The sequence below is a fragment of the Felis catus genome, chromosome A1 (genome assembly GCF_018350175.1).
Source record: "Felis catus isolate Fca126 chromosome A1, F.catus_Fca126_mat1.0, whole genome shotgun sequence".
In the NCBI taxonomy this organism is placed as follows: Eukaryota; Metazoa; Chordata; class Mammalia; order Carnivora; family Felidae; genus Felis; species Felis catus.
The window spans coordinates 22,149,117-22,173,348 of record NC_058368.1 but is presented as its reverse complement, the minus strand read 5'-3'; the positions used below and the strand labels follow the sequence as shown (position 1 = coordinate 22,173,348).

Genomic DNA, 24,232 nt, shown 5'->3' with positions numbered 1-24,232 from the left:
CCCATTTTTCGCTCCATACAATTAATAGAGTGTCTCATGGCTTTCAATGGAAGTTTTTTTTTTTTTTTTTTCAACGTTTATTTATTTTTCTTTGGGACAGAGAGTCAGAGCATGAACAGGGGAGGGGCAGAGAGAGAGGGAGACACAGAATCGGAAACAGGCTCCAGGCTCTGAGCCATCAGCCCAGAGCCCAACGCGGGGCTCGAACTCACGGACCGCGAGATCGTGACCTGGCTGAAGTCGGACGCTTAACCGACTGCGCCACCCAGGCGCCCCTCAATGGAAGGTTTTAAAAAATTATTTGCAAACCTTAAGAATCCTGGGAATCTTGAAAGTAAAATTATGCCCAGTCAGGTCAGTTGCATTCCAAATTGCTCTTTGTGAAACCTCTCAACTTTTATTTGCTGAGAAACTTTCAGGAAATTAGTCCAAAGATGAAGGTACATGTCTTGCACTTTCCTAGAGTTAGGGAGGGAGTGCATAGCCCATGGCCCACGGGCCTGGATGTGACATCATGAGGCGCACCTGCCTTGGCTGTGCAGAGATAATCAGGTTTGCCCCTGCGATCATCCCCTTCCCTTCCACGACACCACTTGGCCTCATGAGGCCTCCTAACGGAGTCTCTCAGAACTCTACACAGGAGAATCCAAATGTTGACCGATGCCCCTATTTGTACAGCAGCCCGCTTAGGTGCACTGGGAGTTCAAAGTCATCATACCAGCCAGTTGAGAAATGCCTTAAATATTGAGAGAGGGGAGGAGAGATATCCTTAGAGATAACTAAGGCGAATTTGAAAACCAGTAGTGAAGCTATTTTAAAATATTTATCAATATGAAAATACTGAGATTTGCTTACATCCTCCCAGTTGCTTCAATATATTAATTATACATGTTTAAATTCATGTTAGAATTGTTGTTTTTTTACTAATATGTCATCCACATTTAATCAGCAAAATTTTTGTAAGATGCCAAAGCCTGGCATACTGCCAGGTTTATGGATGCATGTGTTGGATGTTGAGGCGGATATCAGAAGGGAGAAACATAAAATGGGAAAAACTAGGCTTAGGAAGTAGAAAATGGATATTTACAAGCACTATTAAAATACTCATGATAATGCCATATTTCCTTCTTTACAACCTTATAAACTTTACAACTCAGTTTTCAACATTTATTGAGAATTTACTATGTAGTACCAGAAGGAAGGTTCTATGAGGGCAGGGATATATATAGAGAGACATATATAGAGAGAGACATATATATACATATATATATATATATATATATATATATATATATACACATACATACATACATATATATATATATATATATATACACATACATACATACATATATATATACATATATATATGTCTCTCTCTATATATATGAATTTATATGTGTGTGTACATATATATATGAATTTATATATTTATGTATATAAATATATAAATGTTTTAAATGATGAATCCAGTGCCTACAATAGTGCCTGGCACATAATAGGCATTCAGTAAGTATTTGTTGATTGATTGAGTGAGTACAGGACACTGACTAGATCCTGGAAATAAGATGTGTAAGAAATGCTCCCTCATCTCAAGAAGCTCACAGTCTAGTGGAAGACAGAAGCATGAGAGAATGATTCTCAGAGGGGGTTCCCTGGACAAGCTGCTTTAGCATCACCTGGGGACTTGTTAGAAATGCAAATTATTGGGGTCCGCTGAGACCTACTGAATCAGATGCTGTGCGTGGGACCTAGCAATCTCTGTTTTCATAGCTCTCCTAATGACCTTGGAGTTTGAGAACCACCCTATGAATGTAACTATAGAAAGCTTATAATATATATAATTAAAACTACTAGAAATAATAAAAAACAACTCTGTATTGCAAGGAAACTAGGATGTGTTTTTAGCTAAGAAAAGGTATGAGGTATGGAGATATATTTTTGTTAAGAGAAAAGAAAGTAAATTTTGTCCTAAAGTGAAGCTGGTTATTTCAGAATGAAAAGAGAAAAATAAAGGACAAACTAAGGACATAGACATTTAGGAAAAGAAAAAGAGAAAGGATGGAAGGAAGGAAGGGAGGGAGTTAGTTTTGTAGTCACATTGGCTAAAAATTGAATTGTTGTAAAGGTTTTTAAAAATGATACACTTGCTTTTTTGTTTTAATAGTTTGCGTATGTAATTTTCTTTCATTTGCAGAAAGGGCAAAATTTTCTTGGACTATTGGTCTGCTCTTAATAAGATATTATGAATGTTTTGTTTTGTTTTGTTTTTACCTTTTGAGTAATCTCCCTGAAAAGCAAAAATGTTGTGTTTTACTAAAATACTTTCCTGTGCTTCATGTTGTCTTTATCAGATCTTTGATTACTTAACTGAGTCTTAACGCTAAGAGCTGAATTTTACTTAAAACAATGTAATCTCCTATATTTGCTTTTAAAATCTTTCGTCACTTTGGTTAAAAATATAATTAAGTATTATCTGTGATCCTATTTAGTCAAGTGTCCAAACCTTTTGATATTTTTTGCAAACTTTCCAAAATCGATTTTTAAACACAATTTTTTGACCTGGAAAGTAAGTTGGAGTTTTCCAGAGGGTCCCTGGAACATCTCAAAAGATTTGTTTTTTCTCTTCATAAAAGGGAGGTGCTAAATGAATTGGTTTATGTGATATTGCTAAATTACATGGGAAGTCTTGTTAAATAAGAAATATCAAGCTTTCTTTACATTGTATCTGTGTAGGTATGTGTTTTAAGTGTTGCAGAAATTCTATGAAATTCCTAGAAATCAGATGTCCCAGGATAATGTTATCACTGTAATTCCAGTTATTATCTTAAAATGTTGTATTCCCAGATATAATCAGATTTTCTTGCCAATTGCATTGTAATGAACTTTATCAGATCTTTAACCATGGCAGTTACTGTTTTATTCTGATGTTTTGTAAAAGTTTTCCTGTAAAAGTGCTTCATCTTCAAGGAGGTTCATGAATGGACTCTAACAAGTATTGTGGAATACAAGTTTCTGATAACTTTAAGGTCGTCCAACTGAACTGGGTAAGAATTTCCAGAACTACCGAAAAAATGAATTCACACAGAGCAAACATTAATTACATGGGGTTGAATGAACATGGGAGTGAGTGAACTGAGGAGGATGATCATAATTTTTTATGACTTTTTGGTTTGAAACATTGCTGTTTTTTTTTTTTAATGTTTGGTTTTTCCAGATTTAAGAAAAACCTTTTTCTCTTTTCTCTTAATTTATCTATGATTTATAGCAGTTTGTTAAATTATTCCTTTATAAGCAGAATTGAAACAATTGCTTTTTCTCCCTACCTCATACCTCCAGAATTTAACAACTGTTAGTGAGTATTCTTATTTTCATGGTAATACAGTTATTTGAGTAAGCTCAATAAGAATCTGTTCTTAAAATGAGCATAAGTGGAAACATTGGTTATGTTACTGAGGCTTTGACTGGAATGTCATATCTGAGAGATCTACATAGACTTAGATATGACCAGACAGCTTTAAGAAACTACGGTTGACTTTAGGGAGCCAATAAACAATAGAGCCCCTTGGAAAAGTTGGCCTGGTACCTTGCTTGCAGGGTTCCCAGCAGCCTTACTAGGTGAATGTGGAAGGTCACTTCCTGGCAGGCTCAGGAACCTCAGAATATTTGGGAGACCTTGAGAAGAGAGGAATTAACCCAGATTTGTAGGTATTGCAGGTGAAGTGTGATAGCAAGTCCTTGGCTTGGCTTCCTAGCCTCAAGAGGCTTTTAAGAGTTCAATCTGAGATTCCTTACCAAAAATTGTAGCAAAGCAGAGTTAGAAGAGCCTATATGATCAGTTATTATTCTTGCTACACTTGTGTAAATAGGCCAACTTTATTGAAACTAGATTTAATTTGCAAACAAATTAGTCTTTCTGTGATTATTTTTGGTAGGTGGAAAAATTATGTTTCAGTAACACACCTTTATAAATATCAGATTCTAGGGGCGCCTGGGTGGCTCAGTTGGTTAAGTGTCCCACTCTTGATTTCGGCTCAGGTCATGATCTCACAGTTTTGTGAATTCAAGCCCCACATCAGTCTCTGAGCTGGCAGTGCAGAACTTACTTAAGAGTCTCTCTCTCCCTTGCTGTCTGCCCCTCCCTCCCTCGCTCTGTCTCTGTCTCTCTCAAAGTAAATAAATAAACTTAAAAAAGAAACTTTATGAATATCAGATTCTAGTGCTGTTAATTAGCTTTGAGGTTTTGTTTTCCATCTGTTAAAGTTACTGGATCCTGAGTTATAGTTTCCTTCAATATTTGGCTATAGCTCTGCAAATAAACCTTTCCAATTTTCTCCCAGTTTTGACTTGGAATCACTAAGAACAAAACTAACCTTTCCCCCAAAGCCTTATAAACTGAATGCGAATGACTTAATATAAACTTTCGGAGAAATGGCCACAATAACTCGTGTTTCAGCAATCATGCCTGCTGCTCTGTGTGCCACTCAGAAAGTTTACTTGAACACCTGATGATGTCAGAGACATTCAAACTGCAAAAGATGCTTTGACTCTGACATCTAGAAATTTTCTTGACTGGCTGCCCCTGGGCTTAGAAGCTGGTTTATAATTTGTTGTAATCATTAACCTTTGTTTTTCTTTTGTTTCCATAGAAATGCCTTAATCAATAGTTGATTTCTCACACATTATAGGCCCAATTGTGGGAGCCCAGTTACACCATAACCTCCTAATATTAGATACAACCATTTAACTGAACTGAGCTGTTTTTAAGACTAAGAGATTAATTCCATGAAACAGTAAAATAATCTACCAACTCAGCTTCTGGATTATGAAGCTTTTTGCAGTTTCAAAGGTGGGACTGAAGGGAAGCAAAATATGCCACTCCAAAAAATAAGCCACTTTGGCATATGGATTATGTTGAATTAAAATTATTTAAGAAATAGCCATTGTAAGAAGGACACTCCTTTGTCCCCCTGGAAGCAGGAAATAAACTTCCGTGTGAAGGGCACCCTCTCGGCACCTGGCGGGTAAAAGCATTCTCATCACTGGAGATGGGATTCAGGACTGAGAAGCCTGTAAAAACAGCTTCGTTACTTCTTCATTAATTTGCCACCCCAAGCCCAAATTCCTTCATCAATTCTTCACAAATAATTGTTTCTGGGTTTTTTAAAAGGTATAAAGCCTGCCTGCCTGGTCACTTCTTTTGAGTCTCATATTTGTATGGCTTGTGTATATATGGAATTAAATTTGTTTTTTTCTCCTGATAAGTTATCTTATATCAATTTAATTTTTAGGCCAGCCAAAGAATCTAGAAGGGAAGAAGGGAAAATTTTCCTTTCCTTACACATCTTTTTTACATTTGCTTTCAAGGGCACATGCTGGTTTTTTTTTTTTTTTTTTTAAATGTTTATTTATTTTTGAGAGACAGAGAGAAACAGAGCACAAGCAGGGGAGGGACAGAGAGAGAGGGAGACACAGAATCCGAAGCAGGCTCCAGCCTCTGAGCTGTCAGCACAGAGCCTGACACGGGGCTCAAACCCACAAACTGTGAGATCATGACCTGAGCAAAGCCGGCTGCTTAACCAGCTGAGCCACCCACGTGCCCCACATACTGGGTTCCTGGAAGAACATTCATGCTTACTGCCAGACCAGCACTGTTTCAGAGGCCAACCAGAGAGCCTCTCAGGACCATTACCAAGTCAGCTCTGATTATGCCCACTTCTAAGAGAGACTTACAGCCAATCCATTTAATTTACTCTGTTACCCTTTGTCAAATTTCTTCATTCTCCTTAGCCTGTGATACCTTTCCTATTGGGAAAAGATAACTAGCTGCTCTAACCTGGGTGACTCTGTTCTGGTTAGTAGAGGAGGCTCTTTGGGCCAGAACCTTTGTGGGTTTTCTAACTTCTCTGTAGTTGAGCAGATTGGTCTTCCAGTTATGCTGTGGCTCACTGTGCTGACACAGTGAAGGAAGTGTGCTAACGGGTTATGGATGGCTACCTCAGTCACCTCAAGAAGGGACTGAGTTACAGCTCAGGCCACGTTTATAACCTACTGAGTGTGGAACTAGGGATCTGTTATTTCAGGCCAACATGTAGATGTATTGCTACCATTTACTCAACTCCTGAGCACCTACATGCTAAACGCTCTCCATCCCAAATGGAGACAGTGTAATTTGCTTTGGACACTTTTTTAAAATAGAAGAAATTAAATTTTAGCTGTCAAAAATAATAAAATTATATTTTGAGAAGTTAAGAAATTTGTCCAGTAGCAGACTGAATGCATAATGTTTATTTTCCAGAGTTGACCGTATATCTTCACCTTCAAGCACAAGTTTAAAGCTGTGAGTTTTTCAGAATCCTAACTAAATGATGTACCAAAAAACCTTTTATTGAGATTTTAGAGCAGTTTACTAGCTTTGCTAGAGTTTTGTCTTTAATTTTTATCACACCAGAAAATCAGGTTCCCTAAACCTTGGCACGATTGGTATTTTGAGCCAGATGACTCTGCTGTGAGGGTTGTCCTCTGCATTGTGGAACATTTAGCTGCATCCCTTGTCTCCACCCACTAGATGTCAGTAGCAACTCCTCATCCAGAAGACAGCCAAAAATGTTCCTTAGGGGGCAAAGTCACCCCCAGCTGAAAGCCACTGACATAAACCATCAAGTGAGTGTAAGTGTGTATTTTATAATACATGCCTTACTGTATTGGATGTAAGGCCATTTCATGTAGTATAATGATACCTAAGGCCTTTTCTATGGCTAGATCCCCAGATTTGAAGATGACAAATAGAACTGATTCATGTTCACATCTTTTAAAGCCCTTAGGTTTAGGGTGGGTAAGTCAAAAGCAGTTTGAAATCTCACATCTCTGGGGTGCCTGGGTGGCGCAGTCGGTTGGGCGTCCGACTTCAGCCAGGTCACGATCTCGCGGTCCGTGAGTTCGAGCCCCGCGTCAGGCTCTGGGCTGATGGCAGAGACTGGAGCCTGTTTCCGATTCTGTGTCTCCCTCTCTCTCTGCCCCTTCCCCGTTCATGCTCTGTCTCTCTCTGTCCCAAAAATAAATTAACGTTGAAAAAAAAAAATAAAAAAAAAAATAAATCTCACATCTCTGGTTTTAATTTAGGCGGGGGAAGGTTATAACCTGTAGCTTTGCTTGGTTCTGTTTGTTCGTTTTTCAGATTACTGATACATGTGAATCAGCCAGACCATTTTGTAAATACCCTCAACCTGCAATAATTTTTTCCGCCTGTTTCCAAAAGGTAATGGAAAATCTAGAGTTAACACCTAGCTGGGCTATACATCAATCAATCAAAAGTTAACTTGGGTGAGGTTTGGTCATAGCTGGATGTCATACAGAGACAGCCTGATTTCCTTCTCTTAAGAGCATAGAATTGAGTCTATTATATTTGCCTCCCAGCACAGAAAAGTGACATACCTGTTCCATGGCCTGAGTCATCATACATACTGATTCATTTTGCAAGGATAGAGCAAACTGTTGGGTCTGATCAAATTTTCTCTTATCTGTTGACCAGTTGGGCCTATCTTTTCTTGTATCAGCATTTGTCATGTATCTTAAAGTTATTGATTTTTTTATTCCTTTTTTTTTTTTTTTTTTAAGTAGGCTCCACACTCCATGTGGGGCTTGAACTCATGACCCTGGGATCAAGAGTCACATGCTTTACCGACTGAGCCAGGTGCCCCTAGACTCATTGATATTTTTAATACAATTACTGTTGACCATTAAAAATCCAATGGACCTACTTAATACAAAAAGTACAGAACTTTTCTATCATTTAGTCTGAGTTTTGAAGATCCTGTCTCCAAGTAAAACAAACCCCACTAGTAAGTACCAGTTGAAAATGAGGCCCATTTAAAATGGAATACCCTACATTAAAGTATGTGGAAGTTGGTCTATAAATATATTTACCATGTACATTGAACTGCATTTAAATAGACAGATTTCAAAGGAACTCAGATTTCATCCACTGTAGCACACTTTCTATAAATCTGGAAACAGGAGAGTCTGGGAGATGAAATGATTTCTTAAATACTAGTTCACAATGTTGCAAGGGCCTAATCAAGAAGTGTCAGGATTGTGCCTCCCTTCCCCCCATTTTCAGTTTTGTTTCTAATGTAAGCTCACATTTGACATGTTGGCTGATTTTAACATGTATGTTACAGCAATAAATTCAAGGACTTCCATTATTGTGAATTTAGTCATTTTGTAGTAAAATTATACCTACATATTTTAAATGATAAATAGCTCTATAAACCTTACTTTGAATTGATAGATAGCTCTATAAACCTTACTTCGAATTAAGATGTTTATTTTTAGAGAGAGAAAGCAGGGGAGGGGCAGAGAGAGGGAGACAGGATCCGAAGCCAAATTTGCACTGACAGCAGAGAGCCAGATGTGGGGCTCAAACTCATGAACTCATGAGATCATGAGCTGAGCCAAAGTCTGATGCTTAACCAACTGAGCCACCCGTACTCCCCTGAGCCATTGTCTTTTGAATTTCCATAATGGAAGAGCTTTCTTTCACCTCACTCCCCTCTCTCCATGCTCCACACTGTTACACTTTTGTTTTGGTTGCATCAATATTCACTGTTTGTCATTATGACTCTGTAAATGCTAATCACAGTTTGTCATGTGTACTAGCATTCCTTTTCCTTTCTTTATTGAATTTATTTTCCTGAATTCAAAAATTGCCTTTTTTTTTTTTTTTGGCTTGGTTTTCTATTTTAGTACTAATCTATAGCCAAACTTGTCTCCCAGTTATATAACCTTCTCTCAATACAGTCAGGCATATTGGGTATCCTAAAAAAATTCTTTTTGAAGAAATCCCTTCTAGAGCCTTCTGTCCACCTCCAGTCTGGACTGATTGCTCACTAGACATGCTGCACAGGTATCTTTTGGGGCCCACCCTTCACAACTGTCCTGGGAATCCCCTGTTTCCAGGGACCCATGCCTTTCTCTTTTTGGTGGGGCATGTTTTTCAGAAGATTCCTGAGAAAGGATACAGAGAATGGGTACATGGTAGCAGGATGACTGTCAGATAAGACTTTGGGTGTGGAGCAGTTTTGATACTCTGAGTATCTGCCAATATCTTCATTCCTCACATTTAATTGATAGTTTGGTTAGGTATAGAATCGTAGATTGGGAATCATTGTCCCTCAGAAATTGGAAGGCATTGTTTCATGATCCTTGTTACACTACTAGAGGAAGTTTTGAGGTTTGGGTTGAAACCCTAATAAACTAGGGTTCTTCACCAGATATTCTGGAACAGTGTAGAACAGAGCACATGGCATCATGCAGAGCAGCAGCCTTTAGGGCCTCGCGTTCGTAGGCACACCTCCCAAAATGTTGCTGTTGATTTCTCCATTCTCTTTGTCCTGTAAGTTTATATTCAAAATAAAACAAAAATCCTTTACTTTCATTTTAATGATTTTGAGGACGAAAAATAGAGGTAAATTAATATATTCACATCTCCATTTTTGTATTTTCTGTAATGTTTTGGCCTTAAGCATCAAATTCCCACAGTCATTTTAAACATTTTCACTAATATATTTGATACAAATAGCCACCCCATAATACCATTATCCATCTTTTCCTTGGGGTTAAGCCCCTAAGGTATTGTGCTAGAGCAGTGCATGTTCTTCCACCAAGGACTTTTCTAAAGACTTGATGGAGATGAGGAGTACCTGAGAAAGATCCTCTCAAAGCAACCTTTGGGGATAGAGTCAAATCTTGTTCACCATCACTGTAGCATCTGGATGTGTTTGCATTTGTTATTTCTGATTTCTTTTTTGGTTCTGGTGTTCAACTCTGACCTGTGCTAGAATTGGTCCACTAGGTGGCTTCAGGCTCCGGTTCAGTTCAGACCCTGGCTCCCACCCTGTACCTCCGAAACATCCATCCCGGGTACTCCCTGATGAGCTTCCCCTGAAGCCTGAGCATTTACTTTATGATCATTTTTTATAATAACTCACTCTACAAAATTAAAAAAAAATTATGAGGGGCACCTGGGTGGCTCAGTCAGTTAAGCTGACTTAGGCTCAGGTCATGATCTCACAGTTTGAGTTCGAGCCCCACGTTGGGCTCTCTGCTGTCAGCGCAGAACCCACTTCTGATCCTCGTGTCCCTCTCTGTCTGCCCCTCCCCCACTCACTCACTCTCAAAAATATTTTAAAAAAACAATGAAAAAAATTTTATGATACATTCGAGTGAAGTTTCAGTATGTAACACATTCAAGGAATTTTCATGATTTGTAATGATTATGCACAATGGAAAAGCAGTGAAATATTATCTGTTTTTACCAGAGGGACCATCAAGCTTGTGTTTCCTTTGTGGTGGTAGAAATAACTCAAAAGACTAGCAAGTATACGTGTCTACCCATATGTCATCATTTTTTATTTTAATTTACCACATAGAGTTACAGCTTTCATTTCCATAAGGATGACTGTAACCCAGCAAGTTACTGTTCCTGCAAACCGCCTGACTTCCATTGTCTGCCAGATCTTTTCAGGCTGGTCCGCTTTATTTCTGTGCCAACACTTTTCTTTATAAACATGAATTCTATCTTTAGTGACACTAAGGTACATGAGTATTTCTCATTTTCCTGAATGTTATTTCTAAACCCATATAGCTTTTCGGGGAGGAGAAAGATGTAAGGGGAATCCATGCAGGCTTTGTTGAGTATAGCTTTGTTGAGTATAGCACAAAGCAATTTGTTAGGGAAAGCACATGTCTTTCAGAAGGACATGAGCCAGGACTTTTCTGGAATAACTCTTCCCCCAACTCCCTCCCAGCCACTCTAGATATGAAGGCAGTTGTGTTTCTGCAAGTTTCAGTTTTCAGAAATTGGAGCCCAGGCCAAGTTGAACCAGAAGAAGCTGTGGTCCATCCCAGTGCTGACACCCACACCTAAAGGTGCTCAGCCTGGGATGTATCCCCAGGGCATGAGGTGGAGTAAGGAGGCTGTTTGCCTGTAGAGAACACGGCTCTTCCTGATGAGTGGAGCTGGGGGTGGGGTCTGAGCAGCATGAAGTACCTTGTAGAGTCCGATGTGCCCATTTCCAGAGTTTCAAAAAAAGAAAGCAAGAGTTATGCTAGAAGATGCAAAGGTACTATGGGTGCCTGATGTCATTAAATCTCAAGAATGTTAAGCCCATGAGCAGTGAGTCTCCTGTGTAGCATACCACAACCTCTGGCCAACTTGGTTTCATCCATGATGATAACCAGTGGTAGTTCTCCTGGCTCTTTATCTGAACACTCCATGACTCATCATCCCACTGACCAATATTTCTGAGAGCTTACTGTGTGCCTGGCACTCTGTTGAGCAAACCCAGGGACACACCCTGCCCTCGTGGAACTTATAGTCCAGCTGGGAGTCAGATGTAAATATCCATGAAGATAAATGAAAGAGAGGTACGTCGAGAAGAACTAGTGGTCTGACAAAAATAAGCACACGTGACTCCAGTTCTCCACCCAGATGTCTGGTATTTACGCTTCTCAGGGAACTATCAGCTGACCTCAGTGGATCCAGAAGGTTGTATTGGTTTAGGCTCTTGAAAAATACTCCATGCTTAACAAGGAAATATTTTGGAAAGCATCCAGAAGAACAGAAGAAAAATAATGTTAAAAATGCAAATAACTATACTTTCAGATACAAGTGTTTCTGTTGACAAATTTTGCCATACCTGGTTCATTCTGACACTGAAGTAGCCTTATTAAAGGACACTGTTTTGTATGAAATTATACACTTTAGTGTCATCTAATGGAGAACCCATATGCTTGTTGGGGTATTAGGTGGAAAGAAGTGTTTTCTTTTATTAAAAAAGCCAAAGTTGGGGTCCCTGGGTGGCTCAGTTGGTTAAGGTCCCACTCTTGATTTTGGCTCAGGTCAAGATCTCCCAGTTCATCAGATCGAGCACCACATCGGGCCTGGAGTCTGCTTAAGATTCTCTCTTCCTCCTCCTCTGCCCCTCCCCTGCTCACTCGCTTTCTTTCTAAAGAAAAAATAATAATAATTAAACATGCTGAGGAAAGACACCATTCAAACTACTATAATCATGCCCGAACAATTCCCTAATTAATGGATATATGTTATAGGATGAATACAGGGTAGGGAGGCTCCACCTTTCTCGGCTAAGGTTGCTACCAACGTGACAGACAAACTTCAGTTCTTCCTGCCTATTTGATCTGTGGGAATTGTCCAGAATCAGATGCCATCATGGGCCTCTGCACAGACTATTCGTTCTGGGAACGTCTCCAACAAAGTCGCTGTAAGTGGCCCAGTAGTGGTTTGGGTGGACCAGGAGGGTGACACAGAATGCACGGTCAGACCATTCTCTAAAAATGCCTCAATGGGGCTCCTGGGTGGCTCAGTTGGTTAAGCGTCTGACTCTTGGTTTCTGCTCAGGTCATGATCTCGAGGTTTGTGAGTCGAGCCCTGCATCAAGCTCTGTGCTGACAGTGCAGAACCTGCTTGGGATTCTCTCTCTCTCTTTCTCTCTCTCTCCCTCCCTCTCCCTGCCCCTCCCCTGCTTGTGCTGTCTCTCTCTCTGTCTCTGTCTCTCAAAAATAAACTTAAAAAAAAATTTTAAAGATAAAATTAAAATGCCTCAGTGACAGAAGCACCATCAACAGCAGAAGCAAATATTTACTGAATTTGATCAAAGTGCCCAAACTGAGGAAATGTGAACACTGGGAAAGAAGGTTCTAGTTCAAACTTCCTAGACTTTTTTTTTTTTTTTTTAAGAAAACAGACATCTCCAAAGAGACTTTTATGTTCTAAGGGACAAACAAAATCGTAGTAAATTAAATGTGTACTGTTTATTTCAGCTGGCACATTAACTATATAATGTGATGTCTCCAAGCAAGGTGGTTGGCTCTCTTTACATGCTAGAATAATTAATGATTTATGTACCTGACCATCTTTTCATAATCCTTTACACAAGCATGTGTATTTATGACTGTTTTAGAAAACTTTGAGGATAATTTTACTATTGAAAGGGATTATAAATTTTTTGCCATTGTGACTGTGCTTGTTTAAGCATATCTAAAATTCTTCTGAAGTCAAATACTTTTTCAGCTAGAACAGTGAGGCATTGTGGCAAAATAGGCTGGGGGGCTTGCCAGGTTTATTTGCTAAAAATGGGACATGTGTTTATTTGGTCCCTCAAGGTTGGAACTCAGAAATCACCTTATCCAGTGATTATCAACAGGGGCACTGATGCCATATTGAGTGTGATCATTTTCCATTGTTTAGGACTATCTTGAGCATTGTCAGGGGATTTAGTACCCCAGGCCCACCTGCACCAAATGCCACTTGAATCATCTAGAAATTTGGACAACACACGCCCACAATGGGGTGTGCCATGGGGGACTGCCCTTGGGTGAGAAACACTGATCAATCCAATGACCCATGAATGGGCTGCACAGGTCCCCTTCCACCATCCTCTAAAGATAACAGGTCAGCCCGGCTTTTCTGCCATGCACCCACACCTCCAGTGATGAAGAAATCACCACCTCCTAAAGCCACATTTGAACTCTACTCATTATTAAAATGCTATTTTTTGTGACATAACTCCCCCCCCCCCCCCATTTCCATCATTAGCCTTTGGTCTGTAACACAGACCTCTTTGTTTCTCATCCTCTTCCACATGAATGCCCTTCAGTCTTTGAGAGTAGCCATTGTGTTCCTGCTGTCCCATGACAACCTCCCACCCCTCCTGGAAACTTACTGTGTCATTGTACATAGTTTTGCACTTCATGGCAAAGCACTTTTTGTATTACCTCATTTAATTTTCACACCATGATGTAGGGGTGATCATTTCCTCTTCACAGGGAATGAAATGGAGTTTCAGACCCAATGACTGACCCAAGGCTGCACTGTTGGTCACTGGTCAAGCAGGAACATGAATCTAGTTCTTATGCAAATTCAGTACCTGTCACACTTCTCCCAGTGTTCACTAAATTTTGTCCAGTCTCTCCCTTTCCAATGCCTTCTTTCTTTCCATCTCCACCTCTGCTTGTCTCCCATCATAGAAGGCATGATGGCCCCAATTTTTTACCCTTTTTGTATTTGCATCCTTTACCATATTGCTTTGCATTTCTTCCTAGCAACAGGTGGAATATATTTCTCAGCTCTTGATTTTGGGTTCAATAGAATGAAGTGAAAATGTCATTATACCAGTTCTGATATTAGGCCTCAAGAAGCCTTGTATGTTCCCACTTGTTCTTTTGCATTTCTGCCTTCATTAGACACAAGGAGCAGAGCCGCCTCAGCTGTCCTATTTAGATTAGGTGACCCCCAGCCAACCCAGAGACTTGCAAGAAAAAAACAATTGGTTTTATTTAACTTATTGAGTTTGGAATTATTTGTTATGCAGCGGTTGCTAACTGATACATTTCTTCAACCTTCAGAAAACAAAGACTTCCCTTTACCCACTGTTTTTCTTTCCCTCATTACTTGAAAGCCTGTACTAGCTTTCTTAACATCTTCATCTTTTGTTTCACAAACCACTGCTACCTTCTGCTCCACTCTCCCTGTGAGAAGGGGCCCCCAACTTCTAATGGCCAAACACTACATGGTCCTGACAGCCTTTAGCGCCTTGAATCATCCTGCCCTTCTGTAACTCCTTCTTTGGTTTTCATGACACTTCCTGTGTTTCTCATCTCTCTTTTCTCCTGTCAGGAGTCTCCTCTCTGCCCTTGTTGCCTCTTGCTTTCCTTCTCTCTCCCCAGGGACCCTAGCCTCTCTCATGACTTCAAGGACCACAAAAGTATCAACAGCTGTTTGTAACCCCATGTCTCTTCAACATTCCAGCTGTGTGTGCATGTCTGTTTCACAGCTCCTGCAGGGGGTACTGATGGTTTCACACAGGAAATGATTGCAGGTGGAGTGGAGGAGGAGTGGCATAGGAAGAGATCAGTGGTCAGGACTCCAGACCAGAAGGTACTGCAAGAATCCAGGCAAGAGGTGATGTGGCCAGGCTCAGATGTCAGAGTCACCAGAAACCCTTGATTGAGCACCTGTGCTTCCTCCTGCAAAGCTGCAGTTTTGTTTTTGGACTCAGGTACAGGACTTCACATTTATCCTTCTTAAATCTATTCATGGTTAGCTTTGGCCCAGTACTGCAACCTGTCACACTCCTTGTTAATTCTATTATACCCACTTAATTAGGCATCCCTCCTGGACCGATGTCAATCAGTCATTTGGTCAATGTGTTACTTGTATCCCACTCAAGGCACAGATAACACTGAAAAGAAAGGTTCTGGCAGGAAGAATACAGCAATACCTGTTATTTGTTTTAGCTACCAAATGGCTGCATGACCCAGAAATTGATGCAGGTGTGGCTGGTAAGTGAAACTAGAATTTGAGTATTATTGGATGTTTGGGGATTTGGAATTGGGGGGTGGGGCAGAGGAATATGGAGGGGACATGGAAGGACAGCATGACTCACTGGAACTGTATATGGTTGTAGCATCAGCCAGCAAGGAGTAGGAGGTTGGCAGGGGAGAAGGACACCAAGAAGTGCTTTTGGAACACTTCTGTGGTGCAATAGGGAGCCATAGAAGGTTGTAACAGGACAGAATCATATTTGTACCCTTAAACAATCACTCCAGCATCAGTGTGGAGAATTCATCCGTGTGGAGTGATGGCTGGTGGTTGGATCAAAATGAGAAACTATGAGGATATGAGCAAAGGTGACATTTGTAGGGAATGAGAAGAGGGGAGAGAGAATGTGACTGAATTGAGCAGAAAGAGGGCAGAGTTGCAGGGAGTTAGCAGGATCAGCCTAGAGGTGGTGCCACAGGAAGTAATAGGGGAAAGACACAAGTGAAATTATGATTCATAAAGGATGAATCAGTCTTTCATTCAAAAATACTGATTGAAAAAATGTACATATCAAGTCAGCACTTTCTACGTTCCAGTCACTGAGCTAGACTCCAAGGATGTGTCTGTGAAGAAGACAGACATTGCCTGGCTCCAGGAGGTCTGCAACCTGGTGTGGGAGGCTCCTGGTGTGCTTGGGGAAGACCCAGGCAGATATTTAAGCTGGGGGTTTGAAGGATGGGGTCAAGAGGCAGCCAGACAGAGTATATGCTGGAGAATAGCTCCAGGCGAAAGTGACAGCCTAGAAGGGGAAAGCCCAGGGCAGGAACTGACGAGAAGCAGGGTTTGCTGGGACCTCCTGGGAGCCAGACCAGGCACCTGGTGCTTGGAGGACAGTGGCAAGGGCTTGGGTGTGCTTCTGAGTGTCCATGGAAGCCATCGGAGGTTATGGGGCAGGGGAGGGCCGGGGCCAGTCTGAACTATGAGAAGTTCCCCTGGGAAGTGCGCGGAGAGCTGGGGCCCCCGCAGGAAAGTCCCCCCCACACACACACCACAGCAGCAGCAGCAGCAGCAGCAGCAGCTGCGGTCAGGGGCAGGGCCATGGCGTGGCCGCAGAGAAGCACTCAGGCCGGGCAAGTGATTGGGGAGTAGAAATATGGAGGGATGGACTGGGGGTGAGAGGACGGAGAGGAGTCACTCAGGACCTGGTAGGCTGCTGGTGTGAGCAAGTGGGGCGTGGCAGGACCTGGTAGGCTGCTGGTGTGAGCAAGTGGGGCGTCGAGGGGGGCGCTCGGGAAGTCACCGGCTCTGCCTCGGGGTCCTAGTGCCCATCCAGAAGAAGGAAAGCTTAGCCGCTTGGAGATCAGACAAGGGGTCTGGGTCCGCAGTGATGGGGGTCACGGGCATGCACATGGGGGTGTAGAGGTAGAAGAGGGTATATGGGGCCATTCAGGAGAGGAGTGGTCAGAGAGGAGGGGTGGAGGGACAGTGGTCACAGTCTCCCCTGACCTGGAGCGTGGAGGGAGAGAAGGGCTGACAGTGGAGAGGGTTCTGGCCGCCGGTCAGGCACTGTGCCTGACCGTGAATGAATTCCACCGCCAGCAGCCTCGGCGCATCCTGGATGGCCCTTCTGTGGTGAATTGACTCTCACAGACTCCTCTCCTTGGCACTGTTGGGGGCTGCAGAGAGGAGCTCTGAGGAGAGGGCAGCATCCAGCCTGGGGAGGAGCCGCAGGGACACTGGGGCATCGTCTCCAGCGAGGTGGCCCATCAGCTCCTCACTGGCTTCCCGCAGGCAGCTCACACCAGATCCCAGCTCCTCTCCATGAGGCCAGGGCCAGATCCTGAGCCTTTCCTGACAGCGATGTTGGGTGAAGTCCTGCATGCCCTCCTTGCCCTGGCTCTCTCCTCCAGGCGCTGGTTTCCTGGTGGCTCAGGCTGTGTGCCACTCGAGGACACAGATGGGCACAGCCAACTGTCAACTGAAAACCGCCAGTCTGCTTGGAAATGTCCCCTATCAAGGTGAAGGGCAGCCTGGTGCTGCCAGAGGCCACCAGGTGGCTGCGGGCATGCCCTCCTCCTTCCTCCCACACCCCAGGCAGCACAGAGTCTCATTTACACAGATGGGCCAGGTCACGGCCCTGTGAATGCCATGCATCGCCCCCAGAAAACGGCAGAGGCTTCTTCCCCCACAGCAGGAACAGCAGTCTGCAGTTAGGGCCTCGCCTCTGTTCCTGAAGCTGGCGTCTGGACCAGGGCCTCTCCAGGATGGGGCTGGGGAAAGAGCCAGGCCTAGCTGGGAGGTCAACCACCTTTTGTCCCGATGGCACTTTTTCAAAGGTATGTCAGCCTGGTCTTTAATGGAAATACCAAGCCTCTTAGTGAGCAGCTCTGGCCCACAGAGCTTACTTACTGCATGAGACACAGACTCGGATCGATGTCGCCATGACTGGGTCTGGTGGACACCTAGAAAGAACCTGGGGCCGTCAGGGAGGAAGGAGTACAGACCCAGCAGCCCTCAACCCTCACTGAACAAACGGAGGAGGCTGAAGGGGAGGAACATGGTGGTTTCCCCCTGAGCCTCCACAGGTACAGGTAACATAAGAATACACCTGAAAATGGGGTGAAGGACTGGGTGTGTTCTGAGGCCCCAACTACAGCAAGGAACGGGTGGCTTTCTCCGCACGTGGACTTCCGTAACCCCCCCAAATCAGTGCGATTGGCCCCTACTTTTCTTGAGCTCCAGATTCATTTGTCCACCTGCTGCCCAGAGTCTCCATGTGGAGATACCATACCAAACTATCCAGAGCTGCCCTCACCGTCTCTCTCACATGATTCTGTCCCTCGGGTGGGCACCTGGCCACAGCCACAGGCCTGTGAGGTGCCCTCATCCTCGCCCTTATCTTCCAGAAATGGCACGGAACTAGGTGTGGTCGATGTTAAGTCCTGAATGTCTCACAAGTCCTGTGTCTTCTGCCTCTGGGCTGTGGGTTTGAATCCCGTTCAGCCATGTGCTCCCTGTACCATCTTGGGCAAGTGACCCTCGCTCTGCCTCTGTTTCTGCATCTGTAAAATCAGGGTAATCAGCACACGCCTCCTACGGTGGTTTTGAGGACTGAGTTTTGTACCTCCTGAAGCGTCTAGAGCAGCAGGCACTAAGTCAGCAATAGCTGCCTTGATGATGGTATTAAACCCTTAGGACAGCATTCAAGACTCCCCTCCCGGCCCCCTCCACACATCCACACCTGACACACAGGGCACGCACTTCGTCATTCTCTGACCGTGCCATGCTCCAGGGCCTGTGGCTCCTTGTGCCTGGATTGCACACAGCAAACCTTTTCCCCGGCTGGCAGTGAGCCCCTGAGGGCCACTGAGGGAGAAGACAGGGAAGCACCTCCTGAGCTGGCTCGTGATTCACAGGTCACCCACATTAGCACCTTCACTTGCAAAACCTCGCTGTGAGGCAGGTCTTCTTTTTGCCTTGCTTTTTGGGCAGGAAACTGCAGCTCAGTGATTCTTCAGCTCCAAGAGCTGGTCGTGGAGCTGGAATGAAGTCCAGGTGTGTGGCCTTCCGCACCGTCCGTGTGGCCTTTCACTGACTGTGCAAACCTCTCATGTCGTTCAAGGGGAAAAACTAGAGGTCTTTGAGAGAGAGGACACGAAGAGTATGTGGAAACCACTCCCTCAGTGGTGGGTTTGTAATGTGTCCATTTAGCTAAGCCGAAACGAGTTTCCAGGACTAATGAATTTGGGTCTCAAGTTGTCAGAGCTGCGAGGAGAAGCCAAGTGGCAGCCACATGTATCCTGGCAAGGTTTCTCTGAATCTGGGATCAGCCTGGGGAGCTCCCCAGTGGACTGCGCTGTCCCGTGGCCAGCCCCCATTCTGGAAGATGGAGGGCTCGGGGTGGCTCCACGGACTCCAGTGCTTCCTCATGGGTTCCCACTTTCAGTCGGCCTTGACCTGCCCTGCTGACTCAGGGACAGTATACGAGGCCTAATCCCTCTGGCAATCCTGCTGTGTCCCTCTGTGGTTGGTCCAGAATTAGTTCAATGGACATTGGGTTACATGGGTAAACAAGTGGTTGAATAAATCAATGTTTTGGTTGCTTTGCAATTCAAATTGCAGGAGAACTAAAACTAAGGGAAGTCATGTTTTCCAACCTCTCCTAAAGGACAGATTAACGTATTTAACATGTTCTCCCCAAAGTCCCCTGTGGTCGCGGCTCTTTAAAGTAACATAGATGGCTCACGGTGTAGTGATTAAACCACAATCCGTATGAGTTGATGGTAAAGGGGTTGTGAATTTTTATGTGGTTTTGTGACTTTATTTTAGGGTGTTGGTCCTCATACACCCTCCTCCACGGGAGGGGCTAGGTGATCCCCACAGGAATCAGATGTGCGTCCATCAGACTTCTGCCTCGTGGCAGCCCTGTGGCTCTGGGCCACAGAGGAATCTGAGATGGAAGAATGGCCGGCTGGGCAGCAACCACTCCTATCAGGAAATCTAAGCCAACGTTACGTCCAACTGAAAAAGCAAGCCAAGAGAACAAAAGCAGGTGCAGAATTACAGTCTGAAATTAATACCTGCATGCAGTCAAAGGGTTGTTCAAAATTCTAGATTGAATTCCCTATCCTGTAGGTCTCATTTGACCTTCCAAACATCAGACGACCAAGCGGAACAAATTTGCCCCCCTTGAATGAATCTAGCTTTTGAAGTCTTTCCACTGAGTTATCCTGCAGCTCTGGAATCCAGGATTCCCTCTTTTTCCTTGGGGGCCGTGAAGTGAAGTATCTGTCCCCACCCTGGGAAAGCCAGAGAGTAGGTCTGCCTTGTGATGCATCCTCCTTTCCAAAGAGACAGCCTTTGGGAGCAGACCTAGCCTTAAATCCCGGCTCAGTTGCTGGCTGTTTGACGTGGAGCACATTCCTTACCCTTTCAGTCACTGCGTTCTCCTCCACGAGGTGACGTATCTGTAGAGGCCTAGTGCAAGCCAGGCTTAGCATGTTGTTTTACTATGCTTTCGTTATGGTAGCAACATAAAAGCACTTTCCAGATTTCAAAAATAAAATGATAGCCTTGTTCACATCCATCTTCAATCTTTTCAGTCTTCTTAGGAAGACCAAATCTAGCTTCATCTGTTCAGACCTTTGTCCACCAACAGGCCCTGACTACAGCATCCGAAACCTTCCTGGAAGAACAAAATGTTGGCGATTTCATGCCAAACGTACAGTAATGTTTTGGATAAAATGGGGAAAAAAAGATATAAAATCTTAGTTTTGGCTCATATAAGTAGACTAGAAAGATCTGTAAGTCTATTTGGAAACATCTGTCTTTTCATATTAAAAAAAAGTGTGACTCTCCTATTTCATTTTCTGTTACATTATTATGATCTCTTCCAGGTCTTGTGTAATTTCCAGACTGCACTGTGGCTCCAAGCAGCTTTGTATCACACAGACCAGTTGGCTGGTGACCGAGGCTCTGAGAGGCTCACCTGCTCCTCCCTCTCCCTGGCAGATATGCCCCCCCAGAGCCGCCAAGGAAGAGAACCAGGGAGGCCGGCGATTGAGAAAGCTTGCACCAGGGCTGTGTGCACTCGGCCTTTTCTCCAGGGGTAATCCTAACATTTGGGCAGATGCCTGGCTTTAGCCAAGAGCCTCGTCCAAGAACATCATGATCTCAATCCTTGCTGGCTCACTCTGCCTTTGGCCCCCCAGGAGCCTCCCAGGCGGCAGCAGGGAAGGGCACAGAGTATCTCCTGACGCCCTGGGCCTCTCCTGGTTCCCAGCTTTGAGGATGAAAGAGGGAGGAGGAACAGAGTTTGGCCTCAGGCCACCAGGGGCTGGTACCCCAGGGCTAGCTCGTGCTGTCTGGGAGAGTTAAACTGCTCAGAGCCTCAGTTTCCTCAAGTATGAAATGGGAGTGGCTCTGGCTGAGATGTGTATTTAGTGCCAGGCAGGCGGTGCTCTGTCAGTGGCAGCCTCACTTGGACAGTGGGACAGCAACAAGGCCGTGCAGTTAGTCAAGTGCAGGGGAAGATGCTGTGGGGCCTCTGGGCAGATTGAGTGCCGCCTAGAGGCCAGCCCGCCCTCCACCTGGGGCTTTCCCTGTTGGGAGTGACAGGAACACAAACCGGGGACATGCAGAGGAAGGAAACTGACCAGAGTGTGTGGCACCTTTTTATTTAGTCAGTCTTTATTTAAATGTGTGTTTTGAAATAGCTTATTAAATAGGATCTTCTCCAAGTTCAATTCTCACAATATTTACAGTGAATTTTGTGCAAACATATTTTGACTGTGAGCTTCTTGCTCCCCCCTTTCACGTTAATAATTTACAAATTTGTCTCACACAAAACCCCATCTACTTCATTCATGGCCTCTTAGGCTCTAGTTTTCTGTTTGACAGGTACTGATCTAGGGTAAGGATTTGTTGGCCAAGAGCTAATTCACTCCCAGAGGAAATAAAACATTTTATTTATCAAAAAGGAATTACAACAAGGCATTGCTTTCCAAATGGAAACATGTGTCCTAAGATGTTGCAGAACAGTATTAGCAGCCAAATAAATCTCCAATGATTATAGGGCTTCTCTCTCTCTTTTTGAATGTTTACAGTCCTCTCTTTGAATCAAATCAGCAAAATCAGAAAAGTCAAATTCTAGGAGAGCCTGGACTGTCCGGGAATGTTATAAAAATAAGCTGACTTCAGTCAGCTAAAGAACGAAGGTCCTCGAATGCGCCGCCGGGTGGGGGTGGCCGTCCGCGCCGGCACTGGCCAGAGCTGCTGTGAGAGGTCCCACAGGCCCCTCTCCGTTGGCCTCAGGACTCCACGCTGGGCCCAGAACCACATGGACCTGCGCCCCTGCCAAGAAGGGTGGACCCCTGCCAGGTAATCCTTCACGTACAAAAGCGGCAGAGGGCACGGAGCCCAGAGGAGGATCCCTGGAGAGGCATCCTTCCCTCTCTGGTGGAGAAATGCCCACTGAAGAACACGGCACGTTGTGTCATATAAGGTGTGGGTCCTGATGGAAGGTGACCCCTCACGATTTAGAAAGATACGAAAAATACACATTAATCATTATACCCCTAATGTCTTGCAAATATAGCTTTAAGATTTCATTCCATACACTTGAGGTCTAAAAACAAACCATAACCTTTTTTGTTGTTGGCCCATGCCTTTTTTTTTTTTTTTTAAAGAACACAAATTAAGTCCCTTAATCATACGGGTATGCAAGAGGATCTTTGAGACCAAAATTTTGTAGGGTTTCTACCTTGTTGCCAAAAGCTTTGATGGGAAATCAGAGTGGCAGCTAATTAGAAAATAATTATAAAGATAAAAAAAGATAACTTTTGGTCATTTAAGAGTTTTTTGCACACATTTACTCATTTGCCCTTCCAATGGCAAGTTCCCTTCTTTATAGAAGCGGGTCTCACCCTCTAGACCCACAGTTTTGTACATGCCAGGCATCCCAGTGCGTGATTCCGACTCTAAAACAACTTTCACCACAAAAAAATTTTCCCATAATGACAATGAGGAACAGTCGAATTATTCCAAACATTCCCTAACCCTCCAGGAGCCTGTGTGAAACAGCAGTGCCCCCGGCCTCACCATCTGTGAGCAGATCCTACCCACGGGTCCCCAAGTCCCTGTGACTCCTGCTGATGCATCCTCCCTTTGCTAGGCTGGTCCCCCACTAACCGCTAACCAGGCTGGAGGTTGCAGGGGGTGCCCCAGGAAGTCGGGTGCTGAGGAGAGCCACTGCAACAGGGCTCGGACAGTGAGGGAGAGGGGGGCTGTGCTTCCCTAGCAAGTTAGCTACAGTCCGAGCACACAGGCAGGGAACAAGGACGACTGAAAACGTGGACCTTACTTCACCAGCTCTCTCAGCGCCTTGACAAAACTGAGTGTCCAAGTGCAGATAGGCGGGATGGTTTTGCGCCTCTCGCCCCCACGGCTAGTTCTCCTCTGTGAACTTAATTTTGAGGGCTCAGTGATGCCCGTGCTTTGGGCTTCTACTCGGTGGCCTGTGCTGACCCAGGGCTCAGATCTGCAAACCCATGACCCTGCTGCCTTTTGCCAACAAAGGGTTAAAACTGTGTTTATCAACATCTAATACAATGGCTCTGATTTGACATAAATCATCCCAGACTTGATTCAAATGAATACATTATTCTAGGTTAATCATTTTTCATTCAAATGTTTATATTCCATCTACCCTGAACAATGAATTGAGAAAAAACAGGCACCTCCAAAACCTTCCCAAGAACAATGACTTTTTCAAATGACATTTTCTGTACAAACAAATGACACGGTGACTGTGGCAGGAGGGTGGGTGAGCCCCTCAAGGGGTGGTTTTCTTCAAGTCCCGGATCTGTTTAATCAGGTAGTTCTTCTCATCGGTGAACTGCTCATCGTCCGTCCTTTCCTTTTGGAAGCTGCTCAGAAACTCAATGAGTTTGGGTTGATTTTTTAATAGAATCTCCACGATAGGCTGTGTTTTGTGAGGACTGGCCACGAACACCTGAAATGTAAAGAAACACCTCAGACAAGGAACGCACAGCAGCCACAATGTAGACCCCACTCGGGGTCCTCGTGCTACTTGTGTTAGTAAAATATAGAGGCCCCAGATTATGCTTCCCCGCTGAGGGAAGTCAGTAATTCCCCATCCATATGTGTTCTGGGCAGCTAGCCAGGAGCACATTAGAACCATCTACGAACATTTTAAATTTTACTCTGTTTCGATTCTAAATGTCTTAAATGTTGGGGTGCCTGCGTGGCTCGGTGTGTTAAGCATCCAACTCTTGATTTTGGCTCAGGTCATGATCTCATGGTTCCTGGGATTGAGCCCTGCGTTGGGCTCTGTGCTGACGGATGGGAGCCCGCTTGGGATTCTCTCCC

The 24,232-nt window shown here is 44.0% G+C and overlaps 1 protein-coding gene and 2 long non-coding RNA genes across 10 annotated transcripts in view; 2 read left to right on the top strand and 1 right to left on the bottom strand.

Moving 5' to 3' along the window:
* Nucleotides 1-1,404: 1,404 nt before the first annotated feature.
* Nucleotides 1,405-11,754, top strand: LOC123384024. The gene is made up of 2 exons (XR_006594557.1): nucleotides 1,405-7,258; nucleotides 10,431-11,754. It is a non-coding gene; the product is annotated as an uncharacterized LOC123384024 (long non-coding RNA).
* A 738-nt stretch (nucleotides 11,755-12,492) lies between these two features.
* On the top strand, nucleotides 12,493-22,529 carry LOC123384025. Its single transcript, XR_006594560.1, has 2 exons — nucleotides 12,493-19,895; nucleotides 20,740-22,529. It is a non-coding gene; the product is annotated as an uncharacterized LOC123384025 (long non-coding RNA).
* Nucleotides 21,504-24,232, bottom strand: part of CAB39L (calcium binding protein 39 like) — a 131,715-nt gene continuing 128,986 nt past the window's right edge. For all 8 annotated transcript variants that reach the window (XM_045052723.1, XM_019826173.3, XM_045052735.1 and 5 more), the window contains one exon: nucleotides 21,504-23,855. In XM_045052723.1, the coding sequence (XP_044908658.1) occupies nucleotides 23,676-23,855 (180 nt within the window). In that variant the 3' untranslated portion in view covers nucleotides 21,504-23,675. The remainder of the gene's footprint in view (nucleotides 23,856-24,232) is intronic.